This window comes from Anopheles darlingi, chromosome 2, assembly GCF_943734745.1.
Source record: "Anopheles darlingi chromosome 2, idAnoDarlMG_H_01, whole genome shotgun sequence".
Classification (NCBI taxonomy): Eukaryota; Metazoa; Arthropoda; class Insecta; order Diptera; family Culicidae; genus Anopheles; species Anopheles darlingi.
In genome coordinates, this window is record NC_064874.1 from 12,161,785 (window position 1) to 12,175,547 (window position 13,763).

General features: G+C 51.1%; 2 protein-coding genes across 2 annotated transcripts; one reads left to right on the top strand and one right to left on the bottom strand.

The window, feature by feature from the left end:
* Positions 1-1,542: 1,542 nt before the first annotated feature.
* Positions 1,543-8,580, top strand: LOC125948477 (C-1-tetrahydrofolate synthase, cytoplasmic). The gene is made up of 8 exons (XM_049674593.1): positions 1,543-1,949; positions 2,053-2,263; positions 4,351-4,475; positions 4,548-4,894; positions 5,199-5,430; positions 5,525-5,698; positions 6,428-7,868; positions 7,954-8,580. Exons 1-8 carry the CDS (start codon positions 1,576-1,578, stop codon positions 8,194-8,196), a joined length of 3,147 nt encoding a protein of 1,048 aa, XP_049530550.1. The 5' UTR covers positions 1,543-1,575; the 3' UTR covers positions 8,197-8,580.
* A 145-nt stretch (positions 8,581-8,725) lies between these two features.
* On the bottom strand, positions 8,726-13,763 carry LOC125948475 (probable ATP-dependent RNA helicase spindle-E). The gene is made up of 6 exons (XM_049674591.1): positions 13,321-13,763; positions 12,090-13,257; positions 9,503-12,012; positions 9,305-9,426; positions 8,994-9,230; positions 8,726-8,908 (listed from the first exon to the last, which is right to left on the bottom strand). Exons 1-6 carry the CDS (start codon positions 13,516-13,518, stop codon positions 8,773-8,775), a joined length of 4,371 nt encoding a protein of 1,456 aa, XP_049530548.1. The 5' UTR covers positions 13,519-13,763; the 3' UTR covers positions 8,726-8,772.

Genomic DNA, 13,763 nt, shown 5'->3' on the forward strand with positions numbered 1-13,763 from the left:
GCTTCTAATAGCAAAGGTTTTAGGATTCATGCTGCTTTTTTTCTAACTTGAAACAGTTTATACTCTCCGCTGCCGTTCAAAGTCAAGTACACGTTTTTCTAATTTTGATCTCGTTTTGCACACCCGCACCCGACCATTGGTGGAGGAAAATTACACCCGACACCTGAAACCTCAAATAAACCTGAAACCTGCTCAAATAACTACGATGACAAGCTGCCGTGTCCCGTTTTGTTTAATGAAATCCCGGCCTTATATCCGCGCTCTTGAGGCGCGGTTCGGTTCCACTTTGCAGGCTGCGGATTGAAAACGCTGGACCGATACCGGCAGCAGCTTGGCTTCCGGCCAACCAACCAAGGGAAGAAGCAGCAAAGGGATGGGAGCTGGTTTATTAATCTTTGGCCAGCGTTTCTCTAGCGCCCCACGGGGCAGCGGAAATGGACAAACGATGATGACGGTAGCCTGTCAAGCATCGATTTTTCATTTCAAACCCCAACCCGAGCGAGCACTTTGCTAAAGGACTTTGAGGATTTGCATACCGTGCGCATCGATTAGCGAAGGTAGCTGACCATGTGATACGCGGTAAATGTCCACGCATAGGGGGATGAATTCACCCCTTCCTTGAGCATGCATTGCACGACCGTTATGAATCACACGTGCTTATTATTTGCTTTTTACAGAAAAACGCGCCAACTTCTGACAGATTGTGAAGGCATTATTCGTTGGTGGTTCCTGAGATTTCCGTTCTAATTTTGTACATAAAATTGTGGTGTAAATAGTTCGCTGTTAAATATAAACTATCTGTAAGGTACGTTAACAACTTCCTTCTTACTAATCGTTGCGGGATACGCGAAAGGTCTCTGTATTTTTCCCACCTTTACAGCTGGAATGAACGTACAATTCCAGTCTAGAAATCGTCTTTGAGTTGTAATTACAGTACTAATCAGCTTCAAATACTACCTTTGATTGTGCTGATCGTATGCTGATGCTGCAATCGTAGTAGTCGGTTTGATAGCCCCGATGATGTCTACCCAGAGCATCGGGGCAATCTTTGGTACTTCCTGCTGCCCTGGAAACCGTTGCTAACCGTCCTGTAGGGTGGGCCTGGGAGATTATTAATGCTCCCAACGTCATCGTTGCGCTGTCACTGTTCGTCGAGATCATGCTTTTGATTAATTGAACCATCCCGAGACCCTGCGCGATCGATCGTCGCCGGCGGGGTGTCCCCACGAGAGAGCACGAGAGAGAGATTAGCCGTTTCGATTGAACTAATTTTAAACCGTCCTTCGAGAGGGTCGCCCTGAAGACGGCTGTCCTGCTGCATTATTGCGGATGCATTTTGCCTCGTGGTTCAATCGATTCCGAAAGGAGGGTGCACCGGACTGGCCCCGGTGCATCCTTTCGCTTCGGCAGGCGGTATCAGCCCTTGAATGAGAGTAGAGCGGCTGTGGCAGCGGTGTCCGCGACGGGGACAGAGGCCAACAGAGCACAGAGCGATAATGAAGAGGTTATTGGCGAACCCAACAACATCGCATCCAGTTGCGCACGATCAGAGAGCTGCGCGGCGATTACGAGGAGATGCTCCGTCAGCACGGGCACGGGTTCGCATCCTTTACCGCTCGGGCAGCTAACGCTTTGCGATCTGGCTTTCAGTTTCACGCACGATCCGCCCGAGCACGGAACTCCAAATTCGCTCTACTCAGTACGATCCGGACGGTGATCGAATTCGGTAGCATTCGCACAGGACAACCAGCAGCAACTGCACAACTATCTGACTTGTACCGGAAGCTAGTAGCGGTCTTTATTGGAGAACGATTTGCGGAATCAGTGACCATCGAGGAGCCACCGTGCAAACGATCCCGTTGCCTCGTTCCCGCGAACAGCACTAGCAACAGTCAATCATCGATCATGTTGAGCGGCGGGAAGATACTGTCCGGCACGGACGTTGCCAAGTGAGTCTAGCCCTTCCGTCCTTCAGCCCAACGACTTCCTTCCTCTCGAAGTGATCCTTATTGTTTCAAACCGCCGTCGACTTCTCTTCATGCAACCCTCCAGAGAGATCCGCGAGAAGCTGAAGAAGGATGTGGCCGAAATTAGGCGCCAGATACCGACGCTCGTGCCCGGGCTGGCGATCGTACAGGTGGGCGGCCGTGAGGATTCGAACGTGTACATCCGCATGAAGATCAAGGCGGCCGAGGAAATCGGAATGTACGCGGAGCACGTGCAGTTACCTCGCTCGACAACGCAGGATGAGCTGCTGGCAACGGTAAGTAGCACAACCGCTCTCCTTCCGTGCTTCGTGCCTTCGAACTGTTGCGAAGGATTGTTGTGTTTGTTTAGTGAACTCGCACAAGATGCTGGAGCGATGATAAGGCGATCAGCATGGGATGTGACCCACGGCCACGGCTGTTGTTGTTTCCAAAACACTCCTCGAATCTTCGAGGACACCCGAGAGGGAAAGGCAGGAGGGGTTGTACACGGTGGTGGTGACGCGTCTGCCAACATTGTGTAAGTCATCATCTTGAAAACATCATCGGACGACCGGGATTAGTAAAATCTCGTTCATCGTCACCGACGAGAGATCATCCTCTGGGTGAATTCCCTCGGTGGCCCTCCGCTAGTCGATGATAGGCGCTCCGCGTGGTGGCCAGTTGGCTCGCTGACTGGTCAGAACACGCTCGCGATACGCTAATTTCGCGCGCAATGAGAGCGTGCATTAATTTGAAGGAAAATCAGTTGACACCTTTCCGCGGAAGATCGCAAAGATCTTAAGGTGGACCGGGTTGGTAGGGAGGGGAAGGAAAGGAATCTGCTGTTACCACCTCCTTGGTGTGACGCCGGGACGGAGCTGATGAAAAATGAATGAAAATGAATTAACCAAACGACAGCTTTCATTGATCAAAACAAGAAGACGACACCCGTGAGTCGTGTTAGGTGGTCGATGATGATGCCTATGAGGTAGGTCACGTACCGTACCGATGGAGGGCAACGGATATAGGGATGAGGGGTTGGATTAACCGCTTTTACCGATGATCGCATAAACGTGGAATCTAAATCGTGTCACTCGTTCGATTATGGCGTTTGGCGATCATGCAGTGTATCATTTATGAAACTTGCTCCAACTGTGGACTGTGGAAAACATGTATGAGTGGCCTATATTTCCACCGGCAACATTGTATGCTCTGACTACATGGTGTTATTGATGTCGACAGCTTGTGGTAGCAGCAGTATCGATAATCTTTAATCGCTCGATTTTAGGACGACTGCAAAGATGTTTTTAACTCCTGCAAGGCCTAGAAGGAAGGAGATGAAACGAAATCAAAGATAAATTTAATAAATTATAAAAGTAACCTAAAGGATGTTAAACATGATGAGTTCAAGCGATATGTTGAGGAAGTGGCGGTCTACTATGATCTTCCTTAATACCCAAATATTCTCAAATAATTTGTATTTACAGTTTTGTGAGTATTATTTAACAAATATTTTTAATAACTCATTTTCACGAAGATTATAATTAGAAAATTACTAAATCATATTGGCACGCCAATTCTTGATGTTACTATGATAAGTTAATTCTGTACTTATTAAAAGTTGTTAACGAATGTCCATTTAACAAGAAATCCCCAAGAACGAATATCCCATGGATAAAGTAGCAGTTTACTTGAGGAAAATTTATCATTGCAAAGCAAAGAATCCCGCATGAATCGAAAATTCCCTTCTAAATCGTTACAAATCGTATTTTTATAAATAAAACCTTAACCCTGGCGGCACTCGACAAACAAATAGCACTAACATGGCGCACTTGACAGGCTTGAGAGCATTAAAAATACGATTACAACACCCTGGAATAAATCTAGTGGTTTTCACCTTCCATACCCGCCCGTAATCCCTGATGCGACCAACATCCTCCTCCTAGCCCTCTCGTCATCGCTCCATACCCATTAGCAATATCCGTCACATCGCTCGACGTGATGAAGACGGTGTCGGTTCAAAGGCTTCGGCGTTCCATCTAAAATATCCAAACCCCCCTGAGCTCATCAACATATCAGCAGACGGTGGTGGCAGGCGACAGCTGGCAGTACTCCAACGAGTGTTTAACACTTGTCGTGTGTCCAAAATGGAATTGCAATCGATGTGCAACAGCGTGGCGAATGCCCGTGCTGTCTTCGGGTCCACTGGCGCCTCCATCTCCCCTCCCATCGGTCCTGTCGTCTTGCTGATTGATTGTATCGTGTTGATTGCGGCATTCCTGGGTGTTACGGAAGGGTAGCAGCCGATTCCGGTCACCGGTGTTCCGTCCTGGTAGCAGACACCTACTCACGCGCTGCTCTTTCTTTCTCTCTTCCACTGCAGGTCAAACGGCTGAATGAGGATCCCAGCTTTCACGGGATCATCGTACAGATGCCGCTCGATTCGGAGACCCCGATCGACGGTCATCTGATCACCGATGCCGTATCACCCGAGAAGGACGTCGATGGGTAAGAAATGGAGCTCGATCAAGCGCCGCTTTCACGGTCGATGATTATACGATCCCGCTTCCCACTTGGCAGGCTCAACACTATCAACGAAGGTCGGGTAGCAGTTGGTGATATGGAGGGTTTCCTGCCCTGCACTCCGAACGGCTGCATGGAGTTGATCCGGCGCACCGGCACCCCGATCGCCGGCTCGTACGCGGTCGTCATCGGACGGAGCAAGATCGTTGGCACGCCGATGTCGGAGCTGCTCAAGTGGAACGATGCGACCGTCACGGTGGCGCACTCGAAGACGAAGAACCTCAACCTACTGATCAAGAAGGCCGACATCCTGGTAGTGGCCGTCGGTCGACCGGAGATGGTTCGCGGTGCCTGGATTAAGCCCGGGGCCGTCGTCATCGACTGCGGTATCAACTCGATCCCGGGTAAGCAGCCGCAATCGCCGCGTTATCAGTTCGACCGAGACACACACACTTCGATTTACACCACCGGCCATTGTGGTGGTGTAGCTGGAGGAGCTAATTTTGGATCCTTTGGTGCGCCGGTTTTTGGTTGCAGCAGGCGGCCAATGTTGCCTTTGTAAACCAATCATGCGTTCGTTCGAGCTTATTATCGCTCTGATTGCCAGTCATTCCATTATCCCTTCCTCATATGTATTCCCGTTTCTCTCTTTCGCTTACACCGAGATTCTCTGCTTCTTTCTCATTCTCCGCCACGCCAAATCAACAGATCCCACGAAGAAGAGCGGCCAGCGGTTGGTGGGAGATGTGAAGTACGACGAGGCACTGCCCGTCGCCTCGCACGTAACACCAGTGCCTGGAGGTGTTGGTCCGATGACGGTGGCCATGCTGATGCAAAACACCGTTCAGTCTGCTCAACGCGTTGCCCGGAGATTGATCGAGATGGAGTTCCGCTGGTGCCTGAAACCATTGCCACTCAAGCTTACCGAACCGGTTCCCAGGTGCGTAATGCACACTTAGCACCAGTCCACGAGGGTGATCGGCATCTATATAACTTCCTTTGGTGTGCTTCCAATCGTCTCTCCCTTTACACAGTGACATCGAGATAGCACGTGCTCAGGAACCGAAGGATGTAGCAGTGCTGGCACAGGAGATCGGCATCATTCCATCCGAGGTGTCTCTGTATGGTACCAAGAAGGCCAAGGTATCGTTGAAGCTGCTGGAGCGTCTGCAGTACGAAGACGATGGCAAATACGTTGTCGTGGCTGGGTAAGTGTGATGATCAGTCTTTAGTTGCTGTAGTGTTTGATTTTTAAGCTTTTATAAAAAAAATAGTGTCCATCTAAAACTAAACCAATAGTTTTCGTATAATGAGGTCCAATTAACTCTTGTTGGAGCGAATGCGATCGTCTACCGCTAGCGGCATGTTATCATTCCACGGCTGGCGTATTTTTGATAGACGGCGCAATGAAATGGAAAAGCTAGAACTCTCACTTTTACACTCTACGCCCGACACTAATCAGCCATCAAATGGTCTTGAATAGCAGGCTGGACTGATAATGAGGACTATTTCGAGCCTTTCAAATGCTTACGGAACTTGTTTTTTGTTTAATGCAAACTCATGTTATGTAAGGAGCTCCCAATCAGTGCCCTGTGTCTAGTTTGATGGCGAGAACGGTGGTGATGATCATAAAAGGAAGAGATAAACGAAGGTAGTCACCCCACCATCACGCTATGAAATGGTCCAACACCCATTATCACTAGAGTTAACAAGTCGTAACGGTAGAATGATGTTGTTCTGATCCAATTTTTTTTTTTTGTTTGCGATGATGAGTGGCGAAGCATCCATTGCGCGTTAACGACTTTAGTAATATCTAGTAACGACCGCTTAAATGAAACAAGAAACTTGAGTAGAACGTTGTGTGAGGGTAATTCTTGTTTGTTTTGTGGATTTTAATGAGCAACTTTAATGTAAAATCTTGTATTTTCCGTTTACAGCATTACGCCAACACCGCTCGGTGAGGGTAAGAGTACGACGCTGGTCGGACTGGTACAGGCACTGACTACGCAGAAACGCTGCAATGCAATCGCCTGCCTGCGTCAACCGTCGCAGGGCCCGACATTCGGTATCAAGGGAGGTGCGGCCGGTGGAGGCTACTCGCAGGTCATCCCGATGGAGGACTTTAACCTTCACCTGACCGGAGACATTCACGCCGTTACGGCAGCCAACAACTTGCTGGCCGCCCAGCTGGATGCACGTATCTTCCACGAAGCGACGCAGACGGATCAGGCACTGTACGAGCGGCTCGTACCGGCCATTAAGGGATCGCGCAAGTTTGCTCCGATCCAGCAGCGACGTCTGAAGCGGCTCGGTATCGAGAAGACGGATCCGTACACGCTGACACCGGACGAGATCCGGCGATTCGCGCGACTCAACATCGATCCGCACAACGTCGTCTGGACGCGAGTGCTGGATGTCAACGATCGCTATCTGCGGAAAATCACGATCGGTTTGTCGCCGACCGAGAAAAACCTGACGCGCGACACAAGCTTTGCCATCTCGGTATCGAGCGAGATCATGGCCATTTTGGCGCTGGCGACCAGTCTGGAGGACATGAAGCAGCGACTCGCGAAAATGGTGGTCGCTTTCGATAAGACGGGTGCACCGGTGACGGCCGATGATTTGGGTGTGACCGGTTCGATGATGGTGCTGCTGAAGGATGCCATCGAACCGACGTTGATGCAAACCCTGGAAGGAACGCCGGTGCTGGTACATGCCGGTCCATTCGCTAATATCGCCCACGGTTGCTCGTCGATCGTGGCCGATTCCATCGGCATGAAGCTGGTCGGTAAGCGTGGTTACGTGGTAACGGAGGCGGGCTTCGGATCGGACATTGGGATGGAGAAATTCTTCAATATCAAGTGCCGTGCTTCGGGCAAAGTACCGAATGCGGTCGTCCTCGTGGCGACGGTGCGTGCACTGAAGATGCACGGTGGAGGTCCCATCGTAACGGCCGGAGCTCCGTTACGCCGGGAGTACACGACGGAGAACCTGGAGCTGCTGGAGAAGGGTTTGCCGAATTTGTTGAAGCACATTGATAACGGGCTCAAGTATGGTGTTCCGGTGGTCGTGGCTATTAATGCACACGGCACAGATTCTGAGGCCGAACATGAGCTGATCCGCAAGGCAGCTAAGGCAGCCGGAGCGTTCGATGCGATCGTTTCGAACCACTGGGCCAAGGGTGGTGAAGGGGCGGCCGATCTGGCGCAGGCTGTTATTGATGCTTGCGCGCATCCGACGTCTGAGTTCAAGCTTCTGTACGACATCGAGCTACCGATCGAGGACAAGATCATCAAGATCGCGAAGGAAATGTACGGTGCGGGAACGATCGAGCTGAACAGCAAGGTTCGCGATGCAATTCGTCTCTACACCGAGAAGGTAAGCATGGAACCGGGGATTTTCTACAGACATTTGTTGATTGTTGTAGCGGAGCACACTAACTGCATCCTAACACCGATTGCAGGGCTTCGGGCGACTTCCGATCTGTATGGCGAAGACATCGATGTCGCTGACGGGTGACGCGAGCGTCAAGGGTGCTCCGAAGGACTTTAAGCTGGTCATCAACGATGTCTGTCTATCGGCTGGGGCCGGTTTCATCGTGCCGATGTGTGGCGAAATCTCCAAGATGCCCGGTCTACCGACCAGGCCGTCTATTTTCGATATCGACCTCAACACCGAAACCGCCGAAATCGAAGGATTGTTCTAAATGGTGCGACCGACGCGTACCACCGCTAGAAGAGGAGTGCACTAGAAGTAGAGGACGAATTGGCACGAATTATGCCATTGTCATTACCGCTTGTCGCTTGTTTTTAAAACCTTTTTGAACCGCAAGAGAACCACGTCATGCTGCGTCATCGTGCCGAAATGGTTCTGAACGATTCTGAGACCGGATAACTTTGCTGTCAGGTTTTATTTGATTTTATCATTGTAATAGAAGGCCGCAGTGAAAGATATAGTAATATGTTGCATGGATTTTGCTGCTTCTTACGAGTGTGCTGCTCCTAGCATTATATCCGGAGCAACCGTCATGTAAATTCATTCAGATCAGTTGATTTTAAATCACAAATAATAATTCATTATCACCCCTCTATGGCTTTGTCTCTTTGGCGGGTGATCCTTGAATTCAAAAATACAAAACATCATCGTGTCTTCCTTGGTTACCGACACTGAGTATGGTCGAGAATGGTTGAGAATGGTTAAGTAGATGATAAAAAAAAGTAGGCATTGAATATAAACGTCATCGAAGGGTAACTGAACAAAGGCCTCCGGCGCCAAGTCCACATCAGTGCTGATAGCCGATTTGATGTTCCTGATCACGATGCAGCTTGGAGTACAGGTGAATGCGTATGGCATGCTGCGATTCCAGCGTCACATCGCACAGCTTGCAGGTAATACCTCCGTTTGGCAGTTTAATTGCTCTGTGGCGACGGAAAGAAAAGCGATCAGGATAATCATTCATTCAATAGGAGAGTGTTGTGGTAGAGGACGAAGGAAGATACGTACATCTGTGCCAGCCTATGCAGCTCAGTACAGTGCATTTGAAGGAACTCGAGACGGTTCGTCTTGACCGGTTGTATGGTAAGCGGCGGATGCATCGGAAATAGTGGAGAATTGTACACAGTGGGCGTATCTAGCGCCCTACGCTTGTTCGAGCTACCGGCCCCTTGATCGCGTGGCGACAGCCATTCGAAATTCTGCACAAAGCTAGCCACCGTTAGCGGTCTGTCGCGTTGTAGGATTCTAGAAAAATGTACAAAAAACAATGAGCCAAAGGAAAGGTGACCGCAGCGAGGCCAGCGTGTCCCGGTACTTACTTGAGAATGTACTCCTTAACCTTGCCTACCAGTAGGCTATGGGTGGGACTGGAAAACATGGTAGTATTTTCATTGCGTCCCGACTGCAGTATCGAATCCATTATGTAGCGGAGAGCATTGATCTGTGTGAAACATAATAAGAATGTATTGAGAAAACAGAAGCAGCAATAATCTCTTTGTCTCTCTCTCTTAACTTACATCAGTAATGTCATCCTGGGAGATCTCCACATCCACCGGTAGCGACAGGTCATGCTCGGGATAGTACGATTGACCACTCTTTGGATCGTAGCCCAACCCGCTCAACACTCCGCAGACACGCGTTCCTTCATCGTTTATCTTCAGCACGCACTGGCGGGAAAAAATGAGCGTCATCAAGGCCGGTATACCGGGAATGTTTGGCATTATGGTCGTCTGGCGAATGGTTAGCTTCTGGCTGGTCGGATTCTCGTTGATGCCCGTCGCGATCACCATCTTCTCGTGCGTATCCTGTGGATTGGACTCCAGCAGAACCGAGTTCACGGAATCCTGTTCGATGCTGACCGCCTTCAGGAAGCTCGATGCCATCGACGAATAGCAGCGCGTCTCCAGCGGACTATACGGGCCCCGAAGTGACAGCGTAATGCGCAACAATTCCGGCGGTGGTTCCACGATCTCCTCATCGTCATCCTCGACGTATCGCAGCAGTTCCGACTCATCAGCGAGGATCTCCTTACGATACTGCTCATCCAGCTCAATATGACGCTGGACCCGGGTACGCATCTCGTGGTTTATCTTCGACGGGTACGACTCTTCGGACGATTGGGCCAACTTCGCCTCGATCAGCTGCTCGTTGATGGTGCGCTCCTCACCAAAGTTGCCGCAGCGCAGCACGACGTTTGCAATACGATCCACCACGGAAAATACCTCTACGTCCAGCTTCACACCTTGCGTCTTGCTCATTAGGAAAGCGGCGCTCTCCTTCAACCAGATTCCCGTCGGTGATTTAGCCGCACACGGTTGTACCTCGGCGAGTGAAGCCTGAAACACTTGCCCCGGTAGTTGGCAGAGCTTGGGTGGAAGTTGACGAAACGTGGACACCTCGAGCTTCTCGGTGGAACCATGATCCAGGAAGAACACCGTCCACGAGCGCCGGTTGGGAGCGAGTGTGCGATCGTACTCGGCAACGAGCTGCGCTCGACGGTATCGCTGCTGGATCGGAGCGGCCACCAGTTCGTGGCGATGGAATTGATGATCACGCGGGAATGGTTGGAAGTGGTTAGTGGCATTCATTTGCTGTTCGATTTCCTCGAACAACTGTACGTTGCGATCGAGAGGACGCAGGAAGAATTTGCTCGGATTGCAAACGTACGTCACGGTAGCTCGCAGGCGGGCACAGTGTACCAGCGGCATCACGGCCAGGTGTGGATTTGCGAGGGGCTGTCGCTTTGGTACCCAATCGTTGTTCTGCCAACGGCCCAAACCCAGCTCGGTTGCAACCCTTACCGCATCGGCATGATGCATCACACGGAGCTGCACCCCCTGCCGATTAAGAGTTCGCATCTTTATGGCATGATATACTTCCGGCCGAATTCGACCCGGTACCTTGTACCGTTCCGCATCACCACCGACGAAACGGACAAAGATACGATTTTGTGAGCGGTCGAACTCAACCTTAATCACCGATTGCTTCAAGGTATCGCCCTCCGTTAGCATATCACGGATCTGCTGACGATACAGTGGACCAATGTGTGCCCGGTGCTCAAATCCGCTCAGATAAACCGTATTGAACGGATCACGGTTTCCGACCTCAGAGTAAGTATTTCTTTTACACTCATCGTTATCATTTGCCACTCTGTTGATCAGGAAATAGTTCGGATAGAATGCTCCCGCCATGATCAGCTTGAGAATGATGGGTTTCTCACGCGGTTTCCAGACAACCCGATTGGGACCGGTAATTTCCTTAAGGTTGCACATGTTCATCCGATGCTCTATCTCGCGCACCATCTCCGCCATTTCGGTCAGAGAGCGCAACTCTAGCCCATGCCGGTGGCACCATTCAGCCGTGCTGCCACCCGTCGTCGCACCCTGCTCCTGTTTTCCACGCCAGGCGGTATACGCGTTCAGGATCGCGATCCCATCCGAGCCCGATCCATCCGCCCAGTGCATCTTCAAGGCGAACGCTTTCTGGGTGCGCTGATTGTTAAAGATGTTCTTCACGGTCATGCCCGCCGCTATAATGATGGCCTCGGGCAGCACCGAGAACACGTACCCCAGTACGACGAGCTTCGCGAACGGCAGATCCATCGGTAACTGTGCCATCACCCGCCCCAGGTACGTCATATCACCATCGTAGGGGGAATATGATCCTCGGGTCGTAAGAAACAGTGCACCGAGTTCCTTCAATTGGAGTATCGTGTTGCAGATGTCGGACAGATTGGGTGGATCGATGGCGAGACCGAGAATCGCGTGTGGTGGACCATCATCGACCAGCTTGGCCTTCAGCACCACCGTTCCTAGTGGACAGCGTGTCATTTCAGGTGTCGCCATTGCCGGTATGCCGGTCATATAGTGTTTCTTCTCGATCAGACGATAAACGCGACCCTTCATCAGCCGCCCGGCACGTCCAGCACGCTGTTCCAGGTTGCTTCGCGGGGCCCACTGTGTGGTCAGAGTAGAGAAGTTGTTCGTCGAATCGGCGATTTGAACGCGCTGAAGACAAAAGTCAATCACTGCGGGACAAGAACGGTAAGGGTGAGAACAGAGGACATAAAATTGACGTTGGACAGATTGGCAGGCAGGTTCTTACCAAACTTAACATCCGGCACGGTGATCGAACTTTCGGCAATGTTTGTCGATAGAATGATTTTCCGGAAACCGGCGGGGGGTTTGATAAATACTGCCGCTTGTTCCGACGAGGGCATCATCGAGTGGAGCTTCAGTATGAGGAACTTGGGAACGGGCTTGGGGCCGACATTGCTGGCTTGCACCTGCTGGAACCCATTCAACACGCTGGCCATGTGATCGATCTCGCCGATGCCTGGCAGAAACATGATGATCGATGGTTTAAATTTCAGCCGCTTGCTATCGTCCTCGAACTCGTCGATGTACTGATCGCAGGCGTAGGCCGTCTTCGCCGCGATCGTGTACATTTCCTCGCTGATGCCTGGTTTCCGGTAATCCGGTAGAAAATCGCCCCGGAAGCACGCCAAATCTTCCAGGTAGAACACGCTCAACTCGTACGGATGCTCCCGGGCCACGTGTAAGACCGGCGGAAGTAGATGATCCGCATGCGGGATCTTGAAGTAGTCGATGAAGACCTTGGAATCGATCGTGGCCGACATAAGCACGATCTTGAACTGATTATTGCGTGTGCCCAGCATACGGTGTGCGATGATCAGCAGAAAATCCATATCAACCTCGCGCTCGTGCACCTCATCCATGATGATGTGCGTGAACCGGGGTGCCGTCTTGCTGTTGATGAGCCACTGGAGCAGCACGCCCGTCGTCACGAACAGAAGCCGCGTGTCGTCGCTCAGCTTCTGCTTCAGTCCCACCTTGTAGCCTACTAGGGTGCCAACATCGCAACCTCGCTCCTTGGCAACACGCTCGGCAATCGAGATGGCTGCGATACGGCGCGGTTGCGTGACCACGATGCTGCAGTACTCTCCCCGTATGTACGCCTGTTCCAGTAGAAACTGCGGTACCTGGGTGGTTTTGCCGCAACCGGTCGGCCCCTGCAGCACCACCACCGGATGCTCGCGGATCGTGTCCACGACCTTCTGCTTCGCTTCGGAGATCGGCAGACTGTTGGCTTCCATTTTGAACCTGTACCGACTGAACAGCGGTTCCATCAGCTCTTGGCATTGCAGCTTTCGCAAGTGTTCCGCGTCTTCGTCCGCCATCATCAAATCCTCTTCGACATCGTCCAGTCCGCTGACGGTCGAGGCGGCCGGCTCCGACGCAGAAACAAAAGCCTGTGGGAGGAAAAATCCAAAATGAATCTACCGCGCGCGCTCTCTCTGCCGTAGTCGATCTACCTTGATGAGCCGGTTTTGCTCGGCCCGGGCAAAGCCGACGCTGTACTCGGTTCCCTCCACCACTTTTTCCGGCACTTTGTGCGAATTCAGCGGTTCCGGAACGACGGCCGCGTTACAGTATCCGCCGGAAACGACCGTTCGCTGGAACGGTTTACTAAAGTCGAAGAAATCCATAATGTCGTCCTCCTCTTCGTCCATTTCTGTGCCGTGTGAGATCCGGTGGTGTTTAAAACTCTTTTTTGGGGTTTCGGCGCGGTCTTTTCGGGGATCTTCCGCGCTTTTTAACGGTTTTCCAAGTTTCCTACACTTTTTCTGCCTACTTTTCCATCGGGAATGAAGGCGAGAGTTGCAAATGAAGCTAATTAGCTCTTATCAAAGGTTATCTTTATCTCGAAATTCACGAAAATTGTTCAAAAATGTTAAAAATTTCCCTCAAAATCTGA

Excerpts from the sequence above, each read along its gene's own strand:
- LOC125948475 (XM_049674591.1), bottom strand. The coding sequence starts at position 13,518 with ATGGACGAAGAGGAGGACGACATTATGGATTTCTTCGACTTTAGTAAA. Across the intron at positions 12,013-12,089 it reads CGTGCCGGATGTTAAGTTTG|TGATTGACTTTTGTCTTCAG; the intron begins GTAAGAACCTGC and ends CTTGTCCCGCAG. Across the intron at positions 9,231-9,304 it reads GTTAAGGAGTACATTCTCAA|AATCCTACAACGCGACAGAC; the intron begins GTAAGTACCGGG and ends ACATTTTTCTAG.
- LOC125948477 (XM_049674593.1), top strand. The coding sequence starts at position 1,576 with ATGCTCCGTCAGCACGGGCACGGGTTCGCATCCTTTACCGCTCGGGCA. Across the intron at positions 2,264-4,350 it reads AGGATGAGCTGCTGGCAACG|GTCAAACGGCTGAATGAGGA; the intron begins GTAAGTAGCACA and ends CTTCCACTGCAG. Across the intron at positions 5,431-5,524 it reads CTTACCGAACCGGTTCCCAG|TGACATCGAGATAGCACGTG; the intron begins GTGCGTAATGCA and ends CCCTTTACACAG.